The 25,111-nt window shown below is 42.0% G+C and overlaps 1 protein-coding gene across 1 annotated transcript in view; it reads left to right on the forward strand.

Annotated features, from left to right (window-relative positions):
• The window catches only part of PDXK (pyridoxal kinase), a 37,685-nt gene extending 13,067 nt beyond the window's left edge, over positions 1-24,618 (forward strand). Inside the window, exons 2-11 of the mRNA XM_026036177.1 lie at positions 4,980-5,034; positions 11,149-11,253; positions 13,162-13,245; positions 15,047-15,093; positions 16,876-16,961; positions 17,339-17,384; positions 19,899-20,010; positions 21,857-21,993; positions 22,532-22,598; positions 23,323-24,618. Coding sequence (XP_025891962.1) covers positions 4,980-5,034; positions 11,149-11,253; positions 13,162-13,245; positions 15,047-15,093; positions 16,876-16,961; positions 17,339-17,384; positions 19,899-20,010; positions 21,857-21,993; positions 22,532-22,598; positions 23,323-23,432 — 849 coding nt within the window. The 3' untranslated portion in view covers positions 23,433-24,618. The remainder of the gene's footprint in view (positions 1-4,979; positions 5,035-11,148; positions 11,254-13,161; positions 13,246-15,046; positions 15,094-16,875; positions 16,962-17,338; positions 17,385-19,898; positions 20,011-21,856; positions 21,994-22,531; positions 22,599-23,322) is intronic.
• The last annotated feature ends 493 nt before the right edge of the window (positions 24,619-25,111 follow it).

Here is a 25,111-nt window from a genome sequence, read left to right on the forward strand (position 1 = left end):
AAAAAAAAAAAAAAAAAAAAAAGTAGGTGGTTACTTCTGTTTTTTCAAAGCACTGGCAACTTTAAAGGTTATTTGTATATTTTAAAATACCTTCTTTTCTCACGTGCTCTTTTTTTCCCTCAAACTCTTGTTGGCTCAAAGATGTGGCTTCTAATCCTTCTGTGGACGTGGTGCCCCTGTGTGGGATGCACTTGTGTTTCCAAGGCTTGGACTATAGTGGCCTCTGCATTGTGGGCAGAGCTGCGTGACATTGGCTTGTGATATTCTCCCCTTTCTCTTAGATATTTGTGAGGAAGAAGTGAGCCCAATCTGATCTCACGCATAGTGTTGGATTATATCTTTCACAGCAGCTGTTTCTTCAAATGTATATTTCCCAGTATGTGTTACTGTTTTAATGTAATCTTCCAAATATTTTCCTGAACTGCCTAATTCACAGAATCACAGAATATTCAAGGTTGGAAGGGACCTCTAGAGATCATCTAGTCCAACCTCCCACTCAAGCAGGCACACCTAGAGCATGTGGTACAGGGTGGCATCCAGGTGGGTTTTGAAGTCCTCCAGAGAAGGAGGTCTTCAGATTCTTCAATTCAGATCTGCCAGGGATGCCTTCCAAATAAGCTCCCCTGTTTTTGGTATGTGACGATACATTTTTAAAGGGTAACAGTTCTCCTCACTTTGCTCAGGATGCTTACAAAAAAAAAAAACGGTGGAATCGCCCCCTCATCTTTCATACTTCTGTCAGAATAAATGGCTCTGTGTGACATGTCGAGGGCACGTGCACACGCGCACACACACGTACGCAGGGCAGTTCTGAGATCCAGGGTCATAGTTCTAATGTTTGTGCTGCACAGATCTACAGCTGCATTTTGTTGCTTGGGGGACTGAGGGACATGGTGTGGGGTTTCTTCTAGAGGATTATTAATGRCATGTCTGCCGCCTTTGCATTGTGGATGGTGGGTGCAGCAAACTAGTAGGCAAGAAAAATCATGCAGCAATGAGCTGGGGTTGGATCAATGGGTGTAAGGTGACACTTTTAGGGTTCAAATCAGGCATTTGTCACAGGCAAAGCAGCATGCGTGGCCTCAGCTGTACTGGTCAAGCAAAACGTCAGAGAGCACGGTGCACGTCAGTGAACCCTGGTAAAGTATCAGCAGCTGGAATTTGTTCTCTGTCTGAACTCCACAAGCCCCTACGTGGGTCTAATCCCATCCTTATTTACCATTTCACTTGCAGTCAGTGCAGATGGCAGCATTCTGAGTGCTTGGCAAGTAATGAAAAGAGCTGAGATGGTGTTTTAGCCTGTATATGTGTGTGTGTGTGTGTGTGTGTGTGTGTGTGTGTGTGTGTGTGTGAATACATGCCTACACACGTGCGCATATGCACTTCAGACACATAAATCACAGAATCGYAGAATGTTCAAGGTTGGAAGGGACMTCTAGAGMTCATCCAGTCCAACCCCCCTGCTCCAGCAGGGACACCCAGAGCACRGGGCACAGGGCRGCATCCAGGCRGGTTKSGAAGATCTCCAGAGAAGGAGACTCCACAGCCTCCCTGGGCAGCCTGTGCCAGGGCTCTGGCACCCTCACAGGGAAGAAGTTCCTCCTCACCTGGAGATGGAACCGCCTGTGTTTCGACTTATACCCATTTCCTCTTGTCCTGTCACTGGCCACCACTGAGAAGAGCTGGGCCCCTTCCTCCCTACATTCTCCCTTCATGAACTTATACATGTTAATCAGATCCCCTCTGCATTCTCTTCTCCAAGCTGAACAGGCCCAACCCACTCAGTCTCTCCTCATACGAGAGATGTTCCAGTCCCTTAATCATCTTCGTCGCTCTAAAGATAGATTTGAGCTATGTTTCAGCCTTCTATTTCTTCCTTGGGTAGAAATAACAGCAATAATTAAAGTAGGGTGGTTGTGGGAAGAATATCAATAATTAGATTAGGTTGACTTTAATATGCATTTTGAATYACTTTAATTGGTTTTTAAGTGCACTTAATACCAAAGTAAATAATGGATTTTAACCTTGCTTTGAATTTGTACTTATAAACACAAAAAAATACCTTAACAAAAGTTGATATTTGCTGTTTTGTAACACTGGAAAAAATGTTGATTTCCAGTTAAATCCTTTTTAATTAACCAGCTGATATTTTGGTACTTCCATGCACAAATCTGGACATTACACTTTTTATTTCATGCAAGYCATACAGGTTTCTGATTTAATGTTTGCTCTGCTCTGAACTTTCTAGGTTTGCACACATGAAAACCATTACCTTTTTTCTTTTCCTCTTCTTCTTAGCCAATTATTAACTTAAGGTATATTCAACCTCTGTTTTGGGTAGAAATTAAAAAAAGATGCAAAATCGATATTTCAAGTCAGCTTTGCTTGGGAAATTAAAGGCAAGGGCGATATAACAAGACATGTTTTGAAGCTGCTGCAAGCAGAGTGTTTTAGATGCGAGAGGCTGATAGCTGCTCATTCTCTTTTCTAATCATTGGCTGAAGGAAAATGATAATATTTCCTTAGACACTTTAAATGATGACTTTGTTGAAATGAACTGCACAAACAAAAATTGAGATACTGTTCCCACTGTAGCTATAGAAGAGAAAATTGCTATCAGAAGCTGATTTTAACACTTAATCCTATTCTGTTGTCAGGTGATCTTCTGGTGATGATATTCCATAAAATATCTTAATTCTGTCTGACTTAATAGCAAATATATACTAGTTTAACRTGATTTCAAAATTAGTTTCAGTTACCCTAATATGTTGTACGAAGCCTAAACCTTAACATTGATTGGTGTCATTTAAAATGCAATATTGAATATTTCTGGTAACTGTATTTTGGCTGCTTTTAAGAATGACATTTTAAAATGACTTTTARCTACTCTCTGTTTTGCTAAGAATCTTTATAAAAGGAAATGCCTTAAAATAGTGTAACTGCATGCTACTTCGGGAGCTGAATTTTAACTACACTACCCTGCAAATGAGTGTGTCAGATTAACAGAGTGTACATTTACTCAGAATGAAAACTTTGATCACTATTACATGATAAGATTTCTAGTTTTATTTCCTCCCATTTTGTGCTGATGAGAAAACAGAATCAAACTCTGTGGCGGAATTTGGTCTTTTTGTGGCTTTTCCCCCCAGCTACTCAAGGGCCTTTTCGTCACCTCTGTTTCCCTGAGCGTCCGGCTGAGCCAGCGTGACACCTAGCTGTGGCTGGGAGGCGACCTTGCCTGGGACTTCTGTTGCCTGAAGGAGATGAGCTTTCCTAAACAAGACCAGGAGGTTTGGGAGTAATCAGGGCTGCCTCGGTCTGTTAGAGAGGAGAACTGAACAGGGGTGAYGGTCTTTGTGGAGGCAGTGTTCTCACCTGCTTCCTCCAAGGGCTTATGCAAACATGAAGGCTGAAGACAATACAGTTACTGCCCCGTTCCCATCCCCTTCTTTCCTGGACCTTTGAAATAAAATCTGCCGGGGTGGAATAAGAAATTGGTTTAAGTGCAGAAGCAGAGATTAATTTTCATATGCTCAGACTGAGGCAGCCAGCATTCTGTCCAGCATTAGCATAAAATTACCTTGCACTGTAGCAGAGAACAAGCAGAAAACCTTTATTTCTTTATTTAAGAGACTGATTCTGTGGAGACCTCTGTAAGACTCTAATCTGCAGAGTGATCTGCAAAAGCTACACACTGCCTGCAGGCAGAAGGAAACGTCAGTTGCAACATRTATCTTCAGCTTCTTATGGCTCGGGTTTTGGAACAAGGGGCTCATCACTTAACCAGCTTTTATGTGTGATGTAGAAGTACCTGCATAGAGAAAATCTAATGGCTGGTACATTTTACTCATATGTTTTAATATACGTGAGGGGGTTGCCTTCGTGATGGAGAGAGCTGTGCATCTCGGGGGAGAACATGACTGGCAAAAGCTTCATTTATTCTCTCCCTTCCATCTCAGCCATTTGCCTGAAAATGGATCATACACAGTGATGCATCATTACTATTACCTCTCTGCATGACTCACTGAGCCTTATATAGCAGCTTCTTGTGAGGAGAATTCATATTCAGAGCAAGTAGGATGTGAAAGCAAATATTAAATGGCAGACTGTTATCTGGCTACTGTATTAGAATTTCTTTAGTGGCAGATAAAAATGTAGCATGGCCTGAATAGCAGTGCCTGTTTGTATTAAACGGGTACAGTCAGGCTGAAAATCCTCATTAGTTTTCTGCTGATTTTGTGTTCTTATTTTTATAGTATTTATCTCTGTTTGGGCAATGAGAAAGTGTTGGTTGCCCCAGCCAAGTCTTGGATGTTTCAGTACTTGGATTGTTGGCAATGTAAGGTACAAGGGGGCTTTTGGAGCATGGTTTTGCCTTTTGGGGTTTTGACTTTAAAAAGCTTACCAAATGCAAGGTTATTTCCAAAATTAATTYTCTCTCTTCCTCAATCTCTCTTTTTTTAAACTCTTACTGTTGAGTTGAGAAGAAACCGCTTGTGAAATCCAAATATGGCTCATGAGATTGAGACCTCTTAAGATTCTTCTGCCCTGCTTTTAGAAAGATTGACTTTCTGCAATACATACTGCATCCTCCCTCCGTATTTTTGCATTCATTTAATACCTTGAAATTTAGACTGTGCTTTTCTTGCCAAGAAAGCCTAACCAAAGCTTTCATCAGGACTTCAGTGACTGCTGCAGGGCCAGTGTTCAGCTTCTTATCCCCGGATGAACTCTTGCCTGAGAATTCAGACATCTGTTTTTCTGTGTTTTTTTTAGCCAATGCCTCTCTCGTTCTCTACACCCTTCCATAGTAAAGTACCATGTAGCTTATGTTGCATTTGGTTTGACTCAGCTTTTGCTTTACAACTGCACTTGAGGTTTCTAAAAATGCAATGGGAGCTTTCTTSCTGTTTTATGACATTGATAGCATATTTGAAAAGCAGTGTTATTGAACTAACTACTCCTGTGTTTTGTTCCAGGTCTTGGGATTTGAAGTTGATACCGTGAACTCTGTCCAGTTTTCAAACCACACAGGTAAAATATTTACGTGCACCTTAAGGCACTAGTTCTTGCATAGTCGGCGCTCACCCCCATGTGAGTAATCTCATCACATGGCAGTTGGAAAGGAGCTCTGTCTGCAGTTTTTACTCCCATTTCCCCAGGAATAGGGCAGAAATGTCCTTTTCATGTATTGATCTCGCTGAGGTTGGTAGATCTGGGTGCAGGTAGGACACGACATGGGTCTGTTCCGTTAGTCGGTAACAGAAGTGGCTCGGGCAGTGAATTAACACGGGTTAGGTCCCACTGCGAGCAGGGGACCCTCTAGAATTTCCTCACAGCRCGTGAGGTTCCCAATCACGCTCCCAACCCCAAGCAGCAGAGGAACACTGAGGCAGACGTAATGTTCGTTGGGCCGAGAACATGAATAATTACCTTAAAMCTACATTGGAGGGTCGGGGTGGTGATAAACGCCTGGGATCCATTTTGCTTGGATTTTGAGCCTGAGCATGACACACTTGCAACGCGCTTTGAGACCTCTTAACGCTCACGCTGCTAGAGAACTTTCTTTTTCAAAGGAAAGTTTTTCAAATTTATGTTTGTTTTAATAATGCCTTTCACATAAAAGAGCTCCTGACTTGCTATTCTTGAATAAGTAAAGATGAACCTATCCTTTCAGGCTGGAGGCAAAAAGGGATTTAAAAAAAAAAAAAGACAAAAAATGAGCATATTTTCTTTGAGTCAAAAGTATAGTTAATTGTTAATTGCCTGATAATTTWTTTTTGGAACCAAGAGTGGGTGGGCAGCCTTTTTCAAAAGATGAAAGCGTGTTCCTACCATGGAGCAGGGTTCAGAGTCAGCAGGGGTTCATCCTGAGGAGAAGAAGTAAAAGTTTCAAGGGCACCTAAAAAGCCGATTAAAGTCTGCTTGTTCAAAGCACTGAAGTAATATTTAAACAAAAGGCATGGATGTTTCCTGGATCAGGCAAAGAACCTGTTATTCTGTTTGTAACTTTTTGGCACAGTACAGTGTTTTCATGTTTTTGATGTGTTTAAACCTGATGTGCATTTCTTGAATGCTGTTAGCTTTGCAGTTGAAGATTTTATTTGTTTAGCTTTTGATAACTGAGTAAAACAACTGCAATAGCTAGAAATGAAGCAATGTGCTCACTTAAAATAATTAAGTTATCAAAATAGCTAAGGGACTTTTCTTTTCCTGGTCTTGAGTTTTAAGAATAAAACAAAATTTTATAGAGTGTTAGAGCTGAATAGACTTGTTACTGGCCCATAAACTGAATGAGTCGAAAGACATACAAATTATGAAAAAGGGGACTTTTTGGTAGTATCACATCTGGAGAAAGATTACTATAGCCTTGTGCAAGGTTTGGCAGWCAGTGAAGATAGCAGAAGGAGCAATAACTTGGTAAATACTTTTTTCATAAGGTGGCCTAAATGGACATTCCAAAGATCATAAAAAATAATATTGGGACTGCAAGACTTTAAGTACTTGGGACTTTTGTTTTGCCTGATATTCTGCTTAGTAGTCACATTATCCTTTTATTTATTTACTGTTAATCTTGATCATCTTCAGTAAATATATTAAAATTGAAAGATTATTGCACAATCTCATGACTTTGGAAAGCAGAGCTTTCAGAAAAGGAATCCAACTATTACAGCTGTTGCAGTAACAGTTTGGCATGTGGCAGAAGTAACTGGAAGGAGGTTGTATTTAGGAATGTATTAGGAACTCACTGAGGGAGGAGGGAATGGAAGAAGATTCCTTTCTATGAGAGCTCGTTTTTGAACACTGCAGTATTTCCATTAAATCCTATTTACTCTTCCCTGTATTGAGGGATAGAAGTCCAGTTGTCTTCGCTACTCCTGTTTGCACGTGGCACGTAGGAACCATACACTGTGACCTTATGTGGAGACTTCCCCAAGCTTCGACATTTATGCTCCCTTGCCGTCAGCATCAGCACCGCTGCGTGTCGGTGCGTGGGCACCCTCTGCTCTTGGGGCGTTAATGGATCCTGGCMCTGGCAGCAGCAGTGGGCTCAGCACTGCACTGCTCAAGACACAGAATCACAGAGTCACAGGATGCCTGAGGTTGGRAGGSACCTCTAGAGATCATCCAGTCCAACCCCCTGCTCCAGCAGGGACACCCAGAGCACGGGGCACAGGGCGGCATCCAGGCGGGTTTGGAAGATCTCCAGAGAAGGAGACTCCACAGCCTCCCTGGGCAGCCTGTGCCAGGGCTGGACAAAACGTGCTGGGTGAAACGGGGTCAGTAACTGCTGTCGTTCCTAGAACAATAAGAACTTATCAGAAATCACTCTGCTGCATGGTCATGATTGGAGCTGAAGGACAACCTGATGTTTCAAAGTCTAGATGTGAACTCTAGTTTGTAAAAGAATAACACGTACCAGAGGGAWCAAGGGCATAGTGTGTCTGAGAAGTTTTGGACATGACATTCTTTCTTTCTTTCTTTTTACCTCCCCTTCTTTAAACCTGATCTTTTCAGCAAAAGTTAAAATGCGAAGAGAATTAATGACTAACAGGCCTTTTTAATGAATTCCTATTGCTTTTTTTTTTTTTTTTTTTTTTTTTTTTTTTTTTTTTTTTTTTTTTTTGGCACTATCTGTAAATCAGTAGGATAGCACTGGCCTATTTCTGCTGGTTCTTGCTCAGAAAATTCATCTTTCTTTAGACTCCGATAATCCCCAAGTCCTGAAAATGTATTTTAAATCAGTACCTCAGAGGAGAACATTTTGTCATCTTACTTGCTGAGCAGCGTTTAGTCTGTGATTAGAGTGACTCAGGCTTGAATGGAGTCGTGCTTCATCTACAAATAAAAGAAGCAGTCATGCAACCTACGGAGATTCTGCAGATTATTGTTCTGTTTGATTTCACTGCCTTGTTTGTGAAGCATTGCATATTCTGTTATGCAAAAAATAAAAATCCAGATTTTTAAAATTATTTTTACAGTTGTTGGTTTGGAGGGGGCATTTATGATTAGGTGTATTTGAATTCTTGTTCTTAATTGGTAGATTAATTTATGGTAAGCAGATAATGTGCTTACTTTGCCATGTGAATCATACCTTTGAAACTGTTCCAGAACAAATTGCTGCCTTTTTTTTTTTTTCCCCTCTTCTTTTTTCTTTTTAGTAAAACACTTTTGATTTCCACCTAGTGGGTGTGTAGTGGGTGGTTGGGTTGGCTGCTATGGCTGATATGAGAARTTCTCATTCTGCTTCCTTGATGGGATCCTTCACAGGCTGCCACCCCCGGCCATCCCCACTTGCAGTGTCAACTGTGACACACAGTGAAGGGGGGGCAAGGTGGAAACATCCCCGCTCGTGCCCAGCAGTGCTTACATTTCACTCCCACACTGCCCAGCTGTGAATCTTCCCGGTCTCCAGTTTCTGTCCCGGAGACCTTGGTAGTGCAGTTCTAGGTTTGAAGAAATGTTGGCCCAGGATTCRTTTAGACCGGGTGGTCTGCCAGTGTTTGTGTGTGAACGCTGTGGCACTKCTGGGACCAGATTGCTAATCATGCGTCTTAAACACAGCATCTTTTCTCCTTTCTCCCGTCCAAAAAGCTTAGCTATTGAAGCCACTCAATACTGTTTTCCAGGGAGCACCACAGGGGAAGCTCACACCTTGCAACACTTTGCCTTGTGTTGGAAAACAGAGGATTCTGGATAATAATTCCAGCCATAATCTTGATTTTTCTCAAAGCCAGTTGGACTTTAACATGTAAGGGCCACTGTTGATGTTCTCCCCCTAAGTTGCTTTGGGTTCAGGACTTTTTTGTATTTGGGTTCAGGCTTTTTTGTATTGCAGTGTCCATTGGATTTTTGCTGGACCTTTACTAGTGCCTTTTGCAAGAATCTCTTTTCCCCCTTCCTAGGACCTAAAGGTACCAATGCTCCGGTTAGCGAAATTGTTTTTAAATATGGGCAACTATCCTCTTCTGTTCCTTGACAAAAGTTGCTTTTTTGACCCAAAGCTCCAGCAGGAGATTGGGATAAGCCTACAGCCATAGGGTTTGGCCCTCTTGTTCACTACATTAGATGGAGTGTCTCTGCGGAAAGAACGTGAGGTGGCTTGCACCTCACTGCCCGTTGTGATTTTGGTTGTTATTCAGCTCCACTGCAGGGAAGTCTCAGTTCCCAGCAGATGCAGTGAGGGCTTTGCCCCTTTTCTTCGCATAACAGAGTTTCCCTTCAGACTTCCAGGGGGCTATTTTCCTCCAGCTTTTATTTTTAGCCTGTATTACGTCTGTTACCAGGTGATAAAAGGAGCCCTTGGGGGCTGTTCCTGTGGAGGTCACACCACCTCCCTGCTGAGGTGGCAGGTTAGCAGGGCTGGGGCGAAGCTGCGCCCCTGCCCCACGCGTTGGGCACGTGCGAGTTCCTCTCCCTCCTGACTTCAGTGGCACTGCAARGGGAATGGCTGCTCTTTGGTTGACTAAGCTGCATTTGGTGAGAACTGCCCCTGCCTGCTGCGCTCAGTGAGTTTACATGAGCCTGGGAACAGATGAAGCCTTCCCGATGATTTTCACTGATGGGAATGCTGGAATAGAAAGAACCATGCAGCATCCCGAGATGAGCTGACTCCGCAGAGCTCATTCAAGTAGAGGCTTGGGAAGAGGTGAAGATGCAAATGGGTGCATATGTGTTAAGTAAGCCAGTGCTCCAGTCCGTCAGAATTAAGCTTGAGATSAGGTGTATGGGCAGTGCCAGTTGGAATCATGTCATATTCAGAATGGGGCTACAATCCCAGCAGAGGAATCCCACGTTTCGTCTGTTTCTTAGCACGTACCTTTTAGAACTTTTTTGCAAGGAGAGGCTCCCCGCAGGGATGTGAGACGGTCCCTTAGCCAGCTGGCAGAGCGCAGTGTTTAGAGGCTCGGCCTTTGTGAGTTGAGGGGAACAAAATGATCCATCTGTTCTCCCGACTGTGGGTGTATTTGCTTTTCTTAGAAGGAAAACTGAAAAATGTGCTTCCCCCAGGCTCTAGGCACCTTTTGGCAGCTACTCTAATAACGCAGTTTAAAGCCCTAATCAAAGCCAACAGCTTTTATCACAGAATTGTCTAACTCCAAGGGATGAAATTAAAACAAATACCAATGTCTCTTCTCAGGGGTGGTCTGGAACAAGATCTCTCATGTAACATTTCTCTTTCATAATCCTAATTTAAAAAATATATATATATATGTACACACATATATAGATATGTATTAAACACAGCCTGAGTTTCTGCCCCTTACCCTGAGAGTTGGCACACTTGGAGCCTGGTGCGTTGTCTGCTGAAACAAGTTCAGCTTCTCCCAGTAACTGCAGCTTCCCTTCACTTCTCAGCCAAGAATTTGTGCTTAGAATTCCTAGAGATCATTGCAAGGATAAGAGCTCATTGATACTTTGCGTTTATGGCAAGAGTCCTTCGTGCCCGTTTAGCTCCTCCAGGATCCTCAGCAATACAAATGGACTATTTTTGGAAGACAGTCTGTCAGATGAAGGTGGTGATGGTGAAGGAATATCCCATCACTGTGATCTGCTGTGCTCCCAAATTTCATGGTGTGCAGGACTTGGGGAAAGCTGTACACGACAAGGGGCACCTCAGTGCAGCCTCCCTGTGTTCAAATAGGCTGACCCATAACCCTGTTTCCTTGGAGGTGAAATTTAGGCTCTGAATTGCTGCATAGTGCAGGTTTGTGGTTGGAAATGAAGCTTGTCATTTAGGGGTCAATTTCTTCTTAAAATGTAAAATAACAAAAATAGATATTCTGACACCCTTCCCCTAGGAAGATTAAAATATGCATCTGCCTTCCTGTCAGCAGTTTCTCCAGAAAAGGATTCATTCTGAGGGCTCCCTGGGGAAACTTGCGAGAGTGTCCGTGTGCGCTGCACTTAATTTGCTGCTAAATGGAGAAGCTGAAATTGCAGAGCAGGACTGCTAGTTCCCGTGGGAGCCGGAGGTGCTCAGGAAGGCTGCCCCTGGAACCGCACTGCTGCCTGCAGCTTTCATTCAGCTGCTTTGTGAGAGAGAGGGAGAAAGGCCTCCTGATGCTCTTGTCCCAGCCTCTCCCTCCGTGTGACCCTAAGCAGAAAATCCAGCTCTTGAAAAATGATCTGCCTTTTATTTTGCAGGCTATGCCCACTGGAAGGGGCAGGTGCTAAATTCAGATGAACTCCATGAGCTGTACGAAGGACTCAAGCTGAACAACGTCAACCAGTACGATTACGTACTCACAGGTACGAGCTGCCTCCCTTGGCGTTCCCGTGAAACGTGCACAAGAACCACATCCTGCCTTCTTCCAAACCAAGCCATGGTATTTTTCCCTTCTTAAGATCCTTCTGCGATTTCAGGTGGATATTACTAAGATAAATAGTCAGATTTGGTGGAATTCACAGCTTCCACATGCAGGAAAGTGCTTTGTACRTGGGGAAAACGGGAGGCTTTGTTTCTGTGGCTCTGGGATTATGACCCAAAGCAATCATCCTGTCAGGAAGGGTATGGCCTGTCTGAAGATTTATTTTCCTTTCTGTTTCAGGGAATCTCCCTAAAGTAAAGGTGATAATACATTGCAACTAAACTCAGCTTAGGTTAAGAAATTAATTTCAATGGAACTGGGATCAGTGTGATTGAGATACTAAAAATCAATCCTTTTTTGCTTGAAAGAAGTCATATAGGGGGAATTTCCAGGAAAGACATATTGTACTGTGGATATTTTGAGGAGGTTATAGTATGCAAAATTTGTAAATAATATTTGATAATTCTTCTTGCTGACGCTTTTTTATTTTATTTTACTCTTAGCTTTTGGGAAACACCCCATTCCTTTCCTGTTACTGTCTTATTTCTGCAAAATGAATGTAAGAAATACAAAATGGAAGAAATAAAAATGGAAACCTTCAGCAAAGAAATTTTGAAAATTGAATTATTGAAGTGCCTTTTAAAACATGTTATTTCTCTGTATATAAGTTTCAGTGTAAAGACCTCAATTAGATTGGCCTATATTCAGTATAGATAAAAGAAAAGGAATGGTCAGGAATGATATTAGTTTCTTAAAACAGATTAACTTCTTAAAACTTTATTGAGAAAGAAAAAAGAYGAGAGCTTTGCATAAGGTTTTTGAAATGTTAAAAATGTTAATCATACTGTATTTCTTGGCCGGTCTGTCAGGATAGATTATTTTAAACACATATATTTGTTTGGCTGGTTTTCATCAMTTGTCAGCATTTTGTGGATATACAACAAAGTATTATAGCCAAAAGTCTTGAAAGCTTTCTCCATTTTCCATCAATATCTAAAAATTAAATCTTTTTTTTAATTAAAATCCCTGAAATGTTTTTAATTTTTAATTCAAAGGCATGTTTTCAATCTGTCAGCTTGAAAAAGCTACTTTGCTAAAAATAGTAAAATTAAAGTTCTTTTTTTAAAAAAAATTAAATTGCTAGTTAGTAAATACATCTTATTAATAATTTAGATGAATACATAARTACATCAACAAAAAAAGAGTAGCTAAATGAATAAACACATCAATAGGAAATGAAAAATTCAAACAGTTGCAGTGCTAGCACTGTTGTTAGGGTCTTGGGATGTAATGAAATGTATGTTCCACTTTCTTTACTGCTAAAGATAAAAAGGAGAATTTTATTGGATTCCCAGACATTATTCTAAAATGTTGAAGATTGATTGTCTTCTGTTATATTAATGTGTTGGTATCACCACTATTAATAATAAAGCTGCTTCTAGCCAGACTATGAGAGAAGGAAATGGACTTTAAAGCGTTTCTTGTTTGTTACATGATAAATTGAGCTGATTCGGACTGGTGAAGAGAAGGAGTGCTTCCAGACTGAGTTTTTTATATATGCCTTCAAGCATTTTGAATTTTATGAGCACTTGTGGAGATAAGCTACTTAGTAAATCAATTTTTAAGCTTGAATTTGTGGGTGAGAAAGCACCTGTCCAGATTTATCTTTTACCTACTCACTACTGAATGAAATACTTCCTTTGCTATAAAAATGCATTATTCCAGAGAATAAAAGTAGACAGTAGACATTGGATAGACTTTCTATCCAATCAAAAAAGAAAAACTTTCATGAAAATATACTGTAAAATGTCTTTTCTTTTTTTCTCTCTCCTCTTTCTCTCCCCTGAAGGGTATACAAGGGACACATCTTTTCTTGCAATGGTGGTGGACATTGTCCAGGAGTTGAAGCAGCAGAATTCCAACCTGGTGTACGGTAAGCATATGAATTATAGTCTTTCCTGCTTTAATATTACAGGTGCCCCTTGTTTACATTGTTCAGCACTGCCCTGGCAGTGCTTACTCACCATTCCTGATGCTGCAGGCTTCAGGTGAGAGTGAAAATGACAGTGAAATTTCAGCTCAGCATTACTCAAGTGTTGAGAGAGTTGTTTATTACCTTTTCATTTTGTGCCTTTCAGTATGTTTCTTGCCTTAAGTCAGCCAAAGGAGAAGATGCTTCAAGGAGCATCAAAGAATGTCCTGTGAAATCCCTTCTGGCTGCTGCTGTTGGTAGTTCAGTGGCGGCGCCTGGAATTGCTGGCCACTGGAGCCTCTCCTTTCTGTCAGGAAAAAAAAAAAAAAAAAAAAAAAAAAAGAAAAAGCAGGACAGGCTCTGCTGTATTGCTCTGCTACAGTTTCTAGTTAAACCCCAGAAAAAAATATCCTACTGTGCCGTAAGGTTGAAAAGTTTGAAAAATTAGCTGAAAATTGGAGGGTTGATTTGTTTGTTTGTTTAAATTCTGATCCCCTGTGTTGTGATTGCCCAGAAATGCTCAAAGAGCAACCAACTGTGGCAGGAGCCATCACCAGCACATCATGTCAGGCTTAAAGCACGAGAAAAGGTTCCTGTCTCCGAGCATTTGGGGACTTTTCAGCTTCACAAGTGTRGGCTTGAACTGAGCAAAACTTGGAGAGTGAAGAGCAGAGTTTGTGAGATTTTGCAGTGGATAAAGAACTGTGAGTGGTGGCTTGAGCCTCTCCTGCTCAGGTGGGGTCAARCCACATGGTCAGGAAATGTCTGGAATAATTCACTGCATGTTTTGATCAATATTGGACTTGCTGGCAGTTAACAAAGTACAGTTCTCATTCTGAAAATGTAATAAAGATATCCTCATAAGTTTATTTTTTTATTTGCTTTTTAAACCTGTATCAAAACCATTGTGTTCTCAGGTTTTTCAGAACCCTATGCTAGTAAATGAAAGCTAGAAGCTGCACAGTGTATGAACAGAAACATCTAGCATAGATCAGAGGAGGTGGTTAGATGGTGAGAATGAAACTGGGCTTGTGATATTCTTTGTATTTAGTAAGCAGATTATGTTCTATGGAAAATACTTTTAAAAGAAATGAAAATGAACAACTCTCTTGTGACTCATAGAAGCTTTCCTAAATACTGGCTGGGCTTTGATTAAATACTTTGGATTTTTCTTTCATTTATCTTGCTGAAAACTCTTAATACAGTGAACAATACTCCTGTCTAATATAAGGTGACGCTCTTTCCAGTCCTGCTTTGGAATTGAGGGCACTAAGAATATACTATTAATATTATTTATGACCCTGAACCTGTGCCAAGTCTGTGCGTGTTAATGTTACTGCGACAAGTATGAGCTTAAGAAGAAAATCCTGGCCAAACTGCATGTTTCATAATACATGTAATTTTGTTCTTTCACAAATTCTTCCATGTGTCTTTCCCCCATATTAATAATCCAGAGTTTTGGGTTGAGCAGTGAAGGGGGAAGCGCTGGCTTGTTCTTTCATAACAAGGGCCCCTTCCCTCCCAGCAGTCCAACATAACAGCTAGGAAGGGGAGGATGCAGCACAACTGTCTGACACTTAAGATACTTGCTCTACTCTTTCAGGACTGCCAACCCAAAATGGCCCATTTCTGGTTGTGTGTGCTGTGAGCTGCATAGGGACAAGGCCATAACACRTCCACCCCTGTTGCTCACAACTTTTAATCCCCCAGAGTCTCCGTGTTGGTTCCCTGTTTCTAAAGCTATATTCCCTCTCTGTTACAGTGTGTGATCCAGTGATGGGTGACAAATGGAATGGAGAAGGTTCTATGGTGAGTACTTATTGCGGGGCTTCTCTGTACAGGCAAATTTCCTATATAAAGAGGTATAAAGTTTTAAGCTTTTTTTTTTTTTTTAATACCAAAACTAAGCTACTTTACGTAGGTGTGATTTTGGAACCCATCATCACTTTTATACTGTGGTACTTGAATTTGCATGAGTGTAGTACTTAGGTGGAATAAATGAGGGCTGTGTAGCTCTGGGACTGGGATTTAATGCTCTGCTGAGACAACAGGTAGTACAGACCCTGAGAGCAGGAATATACTTCCCAGCTCCCCACTCTGCTGCTCGCTGGAGCTTTCTCATCTCCTGTCAAGAGGCTGTTTTGGCAGATAGCCTTGCTCGCACTGCCAGGGAGCCTGTGAATTGACATGCTGCTTGAGCCTCAATGGAGATGACTTAACTCCATGTGAGATCCAACAGATATTAGGAGCTGGACTCTGCTCTGTGACAGAAAGGCTGTGTGTGCCAAGACCAGACTGCAAACTTGACAAAGAAGCAGTTTTTAAGCAAAACCAGCCAATAATTCTAGTGAAAAAAATGCAGCGTGGGAAGACGCCAACCAAAATGATGTTTTATGTTGTCTTCTGCTTTGGTTTGTAAAGTTCTATGAATTACTCTTGTCCTTTTGCCTTCTTACAGCTTACCTGCTCATAAAACATATCACATAAAATGGCACTTAGCAATAAATTTGTCATTGTGCTTGTGTTCTCATTCATTCAGTTTACATCTAGTGCAATATTTACTGTCCTGGGAGTTTTTTGACAAGGCAGAGATCTCGCAGGTGCAGAGTCACCTTGCAACGCCTTGGTTTCTAGGACAAGTCATAACCCTGGGCCTACACCAGTGGCTGCAGGATGGAAGGCTGGATAGATGGAAGGGTAGGAGATGGAAGGGTAGGAGAAATTATTACCATGTAGCCCCTCAACTTGTTTCTATTGTAAAATTACTGTTGTAATCATTATTAAACACATCTTGACTTAGATGTGCACATGTGTTGCATTTCCGCCTAAAGACAGTGTCCCTGTGATGCCATCCCTTCCTCATGACTGCCTTGCTGAGCTCGTTATGGGCATGGTGGGTGTTTTAGGAGCACCTCGTGGTCAGCGCTGGCTGTCATGGGGGTCACTCTGTTGCTGATTCAATCCCAGAGGGAGGCAGTGATGTGCCTGCGGGTTTGCACAGGGACACGTGCACCTTGCTGTAAGTAGCATGTCAGCCTAACAGAGGAGAGGAAGTATAAATGAAAGGAAGGATCAATTGTGATTTAGCATGCAGGATGCTGCTGAAGAATATTGGCTACTTGTTAGCAACAAACTTTCAAAAAGGAGTTTGTGAAACTGAGTGACTACAGGACTAAGGAACATTACGGTTGGACTTGATCACAGAAGGAAGATCTTGCAGGTCTTTTCCAACCATAATGATTCTGTGATTCAAGATGAGATGAGTCCTGTGCCCACCTAAGTGCAACGCCTAGCTGCGCTCCGCTGCATGACCAAGGAGCTGATACTTGCCAATGTACTCGAAACTTTATTTGAGGCTAAACAACATAGAGACTGAGAGGTTCTCGCGACTTCTTAGCGTGCGTCCCCTGCTGAGACAGTCAGTCTGCCTTTGCTAATGGGCCATAGGTAGCTAAAGAAGATGGCATAGAGTTGAGACAGGAAAGAAGGGAGKTAGGGAGTTAGAATGGCAGTTAGGGAAGGCAAGTTACGCAACTTACGTACCACTGATACGACTGCTGACATTCTATTCCGTTTCTTTTTCCCTCTTAGTATGTGCCAAAGGATCTTCTCCCCGTCTACAGGGACAAAGTTGTTCCTGTTGCTGATATAATTACTCCTAATCAGTTTGAGGCTGAGTAAGTATTGCCTTCCATTTTTATATCCATAGCTGAGACTCTTTGTTCAGCAGCTAGTCTGCCCCTGAAAGGATGGGCAGCCACCCTCGGGAGATGGAGAGAAGATATTGAGGCGGTAACTTTATGCCGCAGAGATCTCTGCGGTAGGCAGGACTGTATAAATCTGTGTGAGAAGCACTGAGTATCTGTGCCCATAACATTTTTAAAGATGGTGGTCTGGTACAGCAAACTACTTCATGTAGCTAGCAAATTACTGAGGATAGTTTTGTGCAGACCAAACTTTCATCCTTTCAAAGACTGAATGAAATTCAGTGAATTGAAAAGCAGTGATTGCTTGGAGTGCTTGTGCTCTTCTAAATTATCTTTTTCATTCTTAGGTTACTCACTGGTAGAAAGATTCACACAGAAAAAGAAGCTTTAGAGGTAAGTAGGTGAAGGATGTGCAAGATCTCTGTCCATATTTCTGCCTACAACCTTGCAGTTTGCCACTATCCTTTCCCTGCATTCATTGTTAAAGTTGTGCATTCCATGCACAAAATACTTTTTATTCTGAAGAAATATCCTGAAGGAACTACAAGTGGATGGATTGCAGTGATAATGATGAGTAGGGTCACTATGAGGTTGTCTTCCTGAAGCGTAAGAAGGGAGGCAGCAGCACACACAGCCCTGGTTGTGGCAAAAACCCCAGGTGACATTCAGAAAGAGAGGCTGTGCAACAGAAACCTGCACAAGTGGCTCCCTCTGCTGCCCACATGGCGCTTATGCGACTGCCRCGCTGTTTATTTGTTCTCCCAAAGAATGGATGGACTCGCAATTTTATTCCTAGAGCCCACAGGTGTCTTGTTTGCATAAGTTAACTCAGAGGATGAGACCTGGGTTGCAAAAGGAGAGCACAAACAAGAAGGCGGGCTTGGAGCGAGGGCTTTCTGGTGCTTCCTGGTAAAAGGCAGACAGATGCAGAGTGATAGTGCTGACAGCTCTGTTACCGCTGCTGCTGCATGAGGACATGAGGATAGAGAGACTGCAAAAGTGCCCTGCCAAGGTGTAAGGACACACCCTTTTACGCAAAACAAATAAATCTAAAAAGCTACAGARCCTGGTAATGAAGGACAAAATGGGAATGTGGGTCTATGGATACGTTAAGAAGACTGAACTCTTTGGTTCAGTGATTGTGGTCAGGTGCTTTCATGAGGGGCTGACGTGATTTCTTCCTGTTTGCTTTTGAGCTTCAAAGGAACACAAAGTCTTTGGACAAACAGCAGCTGCAGTGGCACCCAGGAGAGTAGCTCAGTTCTGCAAGCCTTAATATTTGTTTTTCCACAACAAAAATCAGTTCCAAAAGTCTCTATTTTATTTTTTCCTCCCTTCCTCCAATTTTATGTTCCCACAGTGTGGTGGAGCAAGGGAGAGGCACGCTGTACCTCCTGCTGCTAGCTGCTCAGTTCTGCCGTTGTCAGTTCTGCTCTTCCCCTCCATACCAGTAGAACCACAAGCCCCATCACAACAGTCCTTCCACTGATAGCTGAGAAGCCACTAGTTGTAGATTTGTGCATCCCAGCTGCAAACATGACTTGGATGTGTTAAACAATTTGACAAGTCAGTTATCTGCCAGTCTGCGTGACTCGTGCATGCAGGCTCTTATCCCTGATGGGTTTTTAAAAATCTCTCTCAAACAAATGGAATCTTATTTAGGAAGAGAAGCATTTTGTAAATAGTTGCTATATCTGTCTCTAGCTGCATGTCTTAGATTGGTTTGTCATTCTGAATAATAATCCATGCGGGAAACTTGTCCCCTTCAGAACGGTTAGAAATGTGGGTGTTGATTTACATGCTGGTACGTTTTGATTCATTGCCTGAGCAAGACTAAAGATGACAGTCTAGTTGTCTAAYATAAAATTAAATATGACCTAATATTAATGTAAAAGGGGCTGAATGCTGCAGCTAGAAATTGCAGTGATCCCTGGTGAATTGACAGCAAGAGCTGTAACTGAGCTCCCTGTTTCTTCACAGAGAGATTATGTAAGCATCTGCAGGTGGACTTGCTTTGAAAATCTAACCTGCATCTGTGCAAAGAGGTCTCACTGCTGAAGAAACTTCGAGGCTTAAACAAGAAATAAATGCAAGAAAGAATTAAAAGTGCCAGAAGTAGATCCTTATCATTTAGCTGCCCGTGAGTCATAGCTAGGCTAAGAGGATTTTTAATTAAGCTTTTCTGGGAGAATTAATATTTTATCTGTGTTTTATGCTAAACCTGTTGTTATTAAAGTCAGTCTTTCTACTGTGAGTTCAAAAGCACTTTTGTAGCAACCAGATGTGATGCTAGAAGCTGAGTATTAGTGTTTCAGGTGAGGAACATGCACAGAGGAAATAAACCTGTGTGTAATTTACAGATAAAAATTGGGTTTTGAACAGAATGAGAAGGAAGGATTGAGACAGACACCCTCATGCCTCTGATTGGAGCCCTTTAAACTCATTGTTTTTACCAATTTTGTTTTAAGTGATCATGTAAGACTTTGTGATCTCTATTTATTGTCTTTCTAGCTGTTGTTTCAAGATACCAGTCAGATGCATGTCTCTGTGTATTTGTTTTCTACTTCTCTTGCTAAAATTTTCTGAAAAAAGTGGTACAGATAAATATTCTAATCACAGCTGAAGTTGAAGTCTACATTTCAAAGAAGCATCCAAAGATGATGCAAATGGAGATAGTGGCAGATTTAAATATCTTTATCTATAGATAGATATTAAACACTATTGTTTTTTTCTTATATTTCAAATGAATTACCACTAATTCRAGTGGGTGTTTTTGAGGATGAATTGTTTCTTTTTCTTTGCAAAAAGCCTCAGATTTCTGTCAAAAATCCTCAATAGTATGAGTGATTTAAGGCTTCAGTAAGACATCTTGCAATCACTGATTCCTGTTGTTTTGCACATGGCAAGGTAATGGATATGCTGCATGCCATGGGACCAGAGACTGTGGTGATCACAAGCTCAGATCTACAGGGTCCTTTAGGAAACGACTACCTAATTGCACTGGGAAGCCACAGGAGAAGTAAGTCATTAACTCCATCATTGAGATGTCCTTTTTTTAACCCTGTTTGTGCTTTCAGTTACCTCAGGAAGCAGTGGCTTCATCAGACCTACCTGCAGTGCATGGAGGCAGCCCATCTCAGTGCAGTTCTGCAGTACTGTCAGGGAGCGTGAAGAGCAGGGCTGTTGCGTGAGGAAAGGGGAGCTAGACGTTGAGGGAGACCACAGCAGAGGACTGCCCTCACTGACAGGAGCCAGGTCTGTAGCTCTGAACAGGGGCAGCAGAGAAGGGAAGGTGATGACACACGGGTCCCCCTCACAGTCCACTGATCACCAAACACGGTGGCAACAAACCAGGCAGGAGGAGGTCGGGCTGGGAAATGCAGGCACCGAGTCAGCAGCGCAGGGCTGGGCACAGCTTTGCCCACAGCATAGTTCAGGTAAGGACACCTGGGCCTGAGCTTCCGTGCAGCCTCTGGGCACGTCCCACGTGAGGCTAGTGAGGGCAGGCAAGGCCCCTGTAGAAGGCCCTGGCAAGCTCTTGCTGGACGACACAGGAAATTGTAGTACTCTATAGGCTTGGATGCTCTTATGAAAAATTATCCTGTCTTSGATAATTAATATGATAATAACAAGATTAATAATGATGATAATAAGATTAAGTCTTGGATTGTTCCTACTGTGTTAATTTATAACTTGACCTTATTCCTTATATTCCTTTCTGTATTGCCACCAAGATCATATAATCCTAGAATCACTGTTTGTAAAAGACCTTCAAGATAATCAAGTCCCAACCRTAAACCCATCCCCACCATGGCTGCTAAACCACATCCCTAAACGCCTCATCCTCACATTTCTTGAGCACTGCCAGGGACAGTGACTCCACTGCTCTCTGGACAGCCTGTTCCAGTGCTTCCCCACTCTTTCCCTATAGAAATATTTCCTAATATCCAACCTGAACCTAGCCTGGTGGAACTTGAGGCCACTTCCTCCTGTCCTGTAGGTAGCTACTGTGGAGAAGAGACCAACTAGAGCCTCACTAGAACCTCCTTTCCAGGTAGTTGTAGAGAGTGATAAGGTCTCCCTGGAGCTTCCTCCAGATTAAACAACCTCAGCTCCCTCATTTGCTCCTTGTGCTCTCTGCCCCTCCACCAGCCTTGTTGCCCTCCTTTGGCACACACCAGCACCTCAATGTCTTTCTTGTAGTGAGAGGGCCAAAACTGAACCCAGGATTCAAGGTGTGGCCTAGATTGATGTGTGTTTGGGCTATCAAAGTTTGTTTTCATATGAAAAGGACATATTTGGGTGGGATGGTAAACTGAGTTTCTTTTTCACCTGTGTGGTGTATATATAAACATTTGTATTACCAATGTGATATAAATACATGGAATCATGTTCTAGACTGTTGAGAGAAGTGTGTGTTTAATGCAGACTCTACTAAGAACCTTTTTAGCGCTTAGTATGTGTTGGGTCTGGAACAAGTCTGATTGCACATGGATTGGATATTCTCTGTTGATGTCCACAGCTGCTCTTGTGTCTCCACACAACCAAGACATATTCCAGGTTCCGATTTGCGATGCCCCATCTAGGATTCAGCAGCCACTGATGTAGAGATGAAAAAAGGTGGGCTGTATCTCAGTCCTCTCTGAGAAGGAAAGTGCCAGTTGCCTCCTCCCTCTTAGTGCCCAGTATGAAGTTGGGAAGACTACCCCAGYTTGGCAAACTGGAACAAACTTAACAGGCTTCCTTAGGATCTTTAAGTTTCAAACAATATAGCATTGTGAATGTGGTGATCACTTTTTAAACGTTGGTAAATATTATTGTATGAATTGCTGGATCTGTTACTTAACTGTCTGTCTATGTTGTAGCTAAAGCAGATGGCACCAAGGTGACACAGAGAATTCGAGTGGAGTCTCCGAAAGTGGATGCTGTCTTTGTTGGAACAGGAGACTTGTTTGCAGCTATGCTTTTGGCATGGACACACAAGCATCCAAACAACCTGAAGGTGTGGAAGAGGCTATTTGTCTCTCTGCAAATATGGACTATGTTTCATTTTTGTTTAGTCTGTGACATTACTTAAGACTCTCTTTCCCCCTCTCCCTCTCCACCCCATAAGGAAGAAAAAAAAAAGTCCTTCTTGCCACAACATTTTAGATTGCATAAGCTTCTAAAGCTGCATAAGGTGAACAGGAGTTTACTTTGTGTAATCTTTTTGTCTATAATATCCTGCATTGTGTATATATATGCACTATATAATACACTGTAAATATAGGGGATATTTGTACTTTGTAGTTTTGCTGAATCAGACATTCTTATCTTCCTCTTCAGTGAAGGATTGAATGTACTTAGAATTAAGAGATTTTAAAACTTTTTCTTTCCCAAACCCCGTTAAGTTTGGCTTTATTGCCTTGAAGAGAATAACTAATTATCTCTCTTTGCTTTTCTGTTCAGTCATGCTGGCCACTTAATTTTTTAAAAGCACTGCTGCTAAACTAGCTTGCTCATGTGTTACTAAAATCTAAGTATGTTCTGTTAATGCACAGGTGGCGTGTGAAAAGACTGTGTCAGCCATGCAGCATGTTCTGCAAAGGACCATTAGGAGTGCAAAAGGTAACTCCTTTAAACCTTATTCCCGAGTTTCCTGTCTCCATTTGCAGTGGTTGGAGAGCTTTCTGTTTCCTGATTAAAGGTCCTCCTYACCATGGAGGCAGGCAATTCCAAGGGAATTTAGAGAATTCAAAGAGTGCAAGCTAGGTAGTAGATCCTTACTGTGTCCTCCAGTCCTGTTCTTGACAACATCAGACAGAAGATGTCACTGTTCAGCTTATATTTAGMCCGCAGTGATGGTGAGACTTCTGTTCAAAGCTGTGGTGGAAGAATGTATGGAAATGCTAAGTGTGACTACAAGAAAGCCTCCATTTGCAGTATAACATGCTTGCTTTTAGTGTATGTGTTTAGACTCCAGAGGGGTTTATTAAGTAATAACAAGCAGAGATGTGTTTGCTGTGTAGGCTGTGGGAACGGAGGGGGCACGTTCATCCTCTCCTCTCTTTGATTTGCCAAGCTCTTTCAACTCCCAAGGAGACACAGAAGGGAACTCTTGGAGCTCTCTGTCACTTTCTAACTGACAGCAGAGCTTATTTTTTGGAGAGAGGTGCTAGGCAGGGGTGATGGGCAATTACAGTGCTGATCTGTCTTCCMTCTTACAGCTTTGTGCAGGAGTGAGGCAGGTGGGGAAATGAAAAAAAAAAAAACATAGTGAGATAACAGAACAGTGTAACTTTCTTGTTTTCATACTTCTCTTTTTACTAATGTTTTAATGTCATCTTTTTAGCACAAGCTGGAGGAAACAAACCAAGCTCAGCCCAGCTGGAATTGAGAATGGTCCAAAGCAAAAAGGACATAGAAAACCCAGACATCATAGTGAAAGCTGCTGTGTTATAAAGGCTGTATGTCTCCAATAACGCACAATGTATTGAGGTCCTCATTTCTTTCCTGTAAATTGTAATATTTGCCTTAGATCTGTGACAAAAACCTGATTTTCATGAATTAGTGCCCAGCATAAGCAGATATCACTCTCAAATATATGTGCTGGCCTTGTTCAGTTTTAAAAACGAAACAGAATTGGTGTGCATTAAATCATATTCCCAGGTATCAAAATGGCTGTCAAATTCACTTAGTCTGTGTATAACCCTGGGCAAGAAAAAACAATGTTCCTGCCTTGCCAAAGACTTTAGATGTGAATTTGCTAGTGGAATGTTTGACTGACTGGAGAATATATTTCAAGATGGCATCTAGTGCCAATGGAGCTGGCTGTGTGCTCCTGTTTCCTGGAGATATCTGGTTACTTACGCTGGTATTCAGTGTCTCAGGCACTATGAAACTAAGCAGGGTTAAAGCTACACACAAAGTTCTGGTTGTGTGTAAGGAGTACTTTTGAGATGCTTAGCATTTAAGTACTCTGAAGTGACCTTGAGGTGTCATTCATGTTGTCCATAACTGCTCCTGTATCTTGTTTGTGAACAGTTASATAGTTTTAGTTCTCACAGGTACTTGCTGCGTATTTCTAATGTCCACAGGTACCCACATCACTTTCTCCTGAAAATCTGCTCCAGAAGCTTCTTCATTAATAAGATAAAAGATTGTAGTCCTACCTCTGAGGCCAGGTTTGGTTCTTTGTTTAGTTTTAAAATGAAGACAAATGTTCTTTAAGGACAAAAGATAAAGCAGCTCCTGCTCTGAAGCTGACTYCCTAGCGTGCTCTCCATGGGTGGCTGCGTTTCCAGGCTGGTTGGGGCACTTCCACTTAGCAGGAGTGAGTGCCCTTGCAGGGCTCCTCAGTGGAGCCACCCGTGGTGAAACTAGTGTGTGTGGCCGACTAAGTTGTCTGCATTTGCCAAATGCCATGAACCAGGCAAAACTGGTTTGTCCATCACGTAATTCTCTACAACCCACGCTGACTGGAGTTTGCAGAAGTGCATTATTATTGATCTTTGAACAAATGTTCATGTCCAAATTCTGCCTCTTAAGGCTTTAAGATGAGATTACTGATTTCAGGGTGTTGTGTATCGCGGCCAAGCCTAATACCAGTAGGTGGTAGATACTAGTTTGGCCTCTTCCCGTTGACCTCAGTGTGGGACTGACCTGCAGAAATTCTTGCTTCTCCCAAAATGAGGTCTAATGTGGTGTTAAGCCCAAAATGAGCTGCTGAGCTGTATTTTTCTCTGGCAGTGTTTTTCCTGATTACCTGAGTATGGTCAGGAAGCTTGCTCTTGGGTGTCTCCCGGATACCTGTCCTGCACATTCCGCATCTTGCATGCCTACATGAGAGGCAGTGCCACTTGCACAGTTGRAGTCCCCAGAGGAACTGGAGGTGCCACAGTAGTCTTCACTCACCCCATCATTTCTGTGGAGTTTCTGTAAAAATTTCACATATTAGAAGAGCAGTTTATCCTGACGGTTAATTTTTTTTTTTTTTTGTCTGGGCAGTCTTTTTATAGAGCAAATTTCTTAATACCCATCTGAAACCCTGATTTTCAATATCTCTAAAACAAGTGACATTTAAGAGGTGAACACATTTTGCAGTTAATAGACAAACTTTCAGCCTTCATTCTTAGTAACTA

The sequence above is a fragment of the Nothoprocta perdicaria genome, unplaced genomic scaffold (assembly GCF_003342845.1).
Source record: "Nothoprocta perdicaria isolate Ctin4 unplaced genomic scaffold, notPer1 scaffold_171, whole genome shotgun sequence".
Classification (NCBI taxonomy): domain Eukaryota; kingdom Metazoa; phylum Chordata; class Aves; order Tinamiformes; family Tinamidae; genus Nothoprocta; species Nothoprocta perdicaria.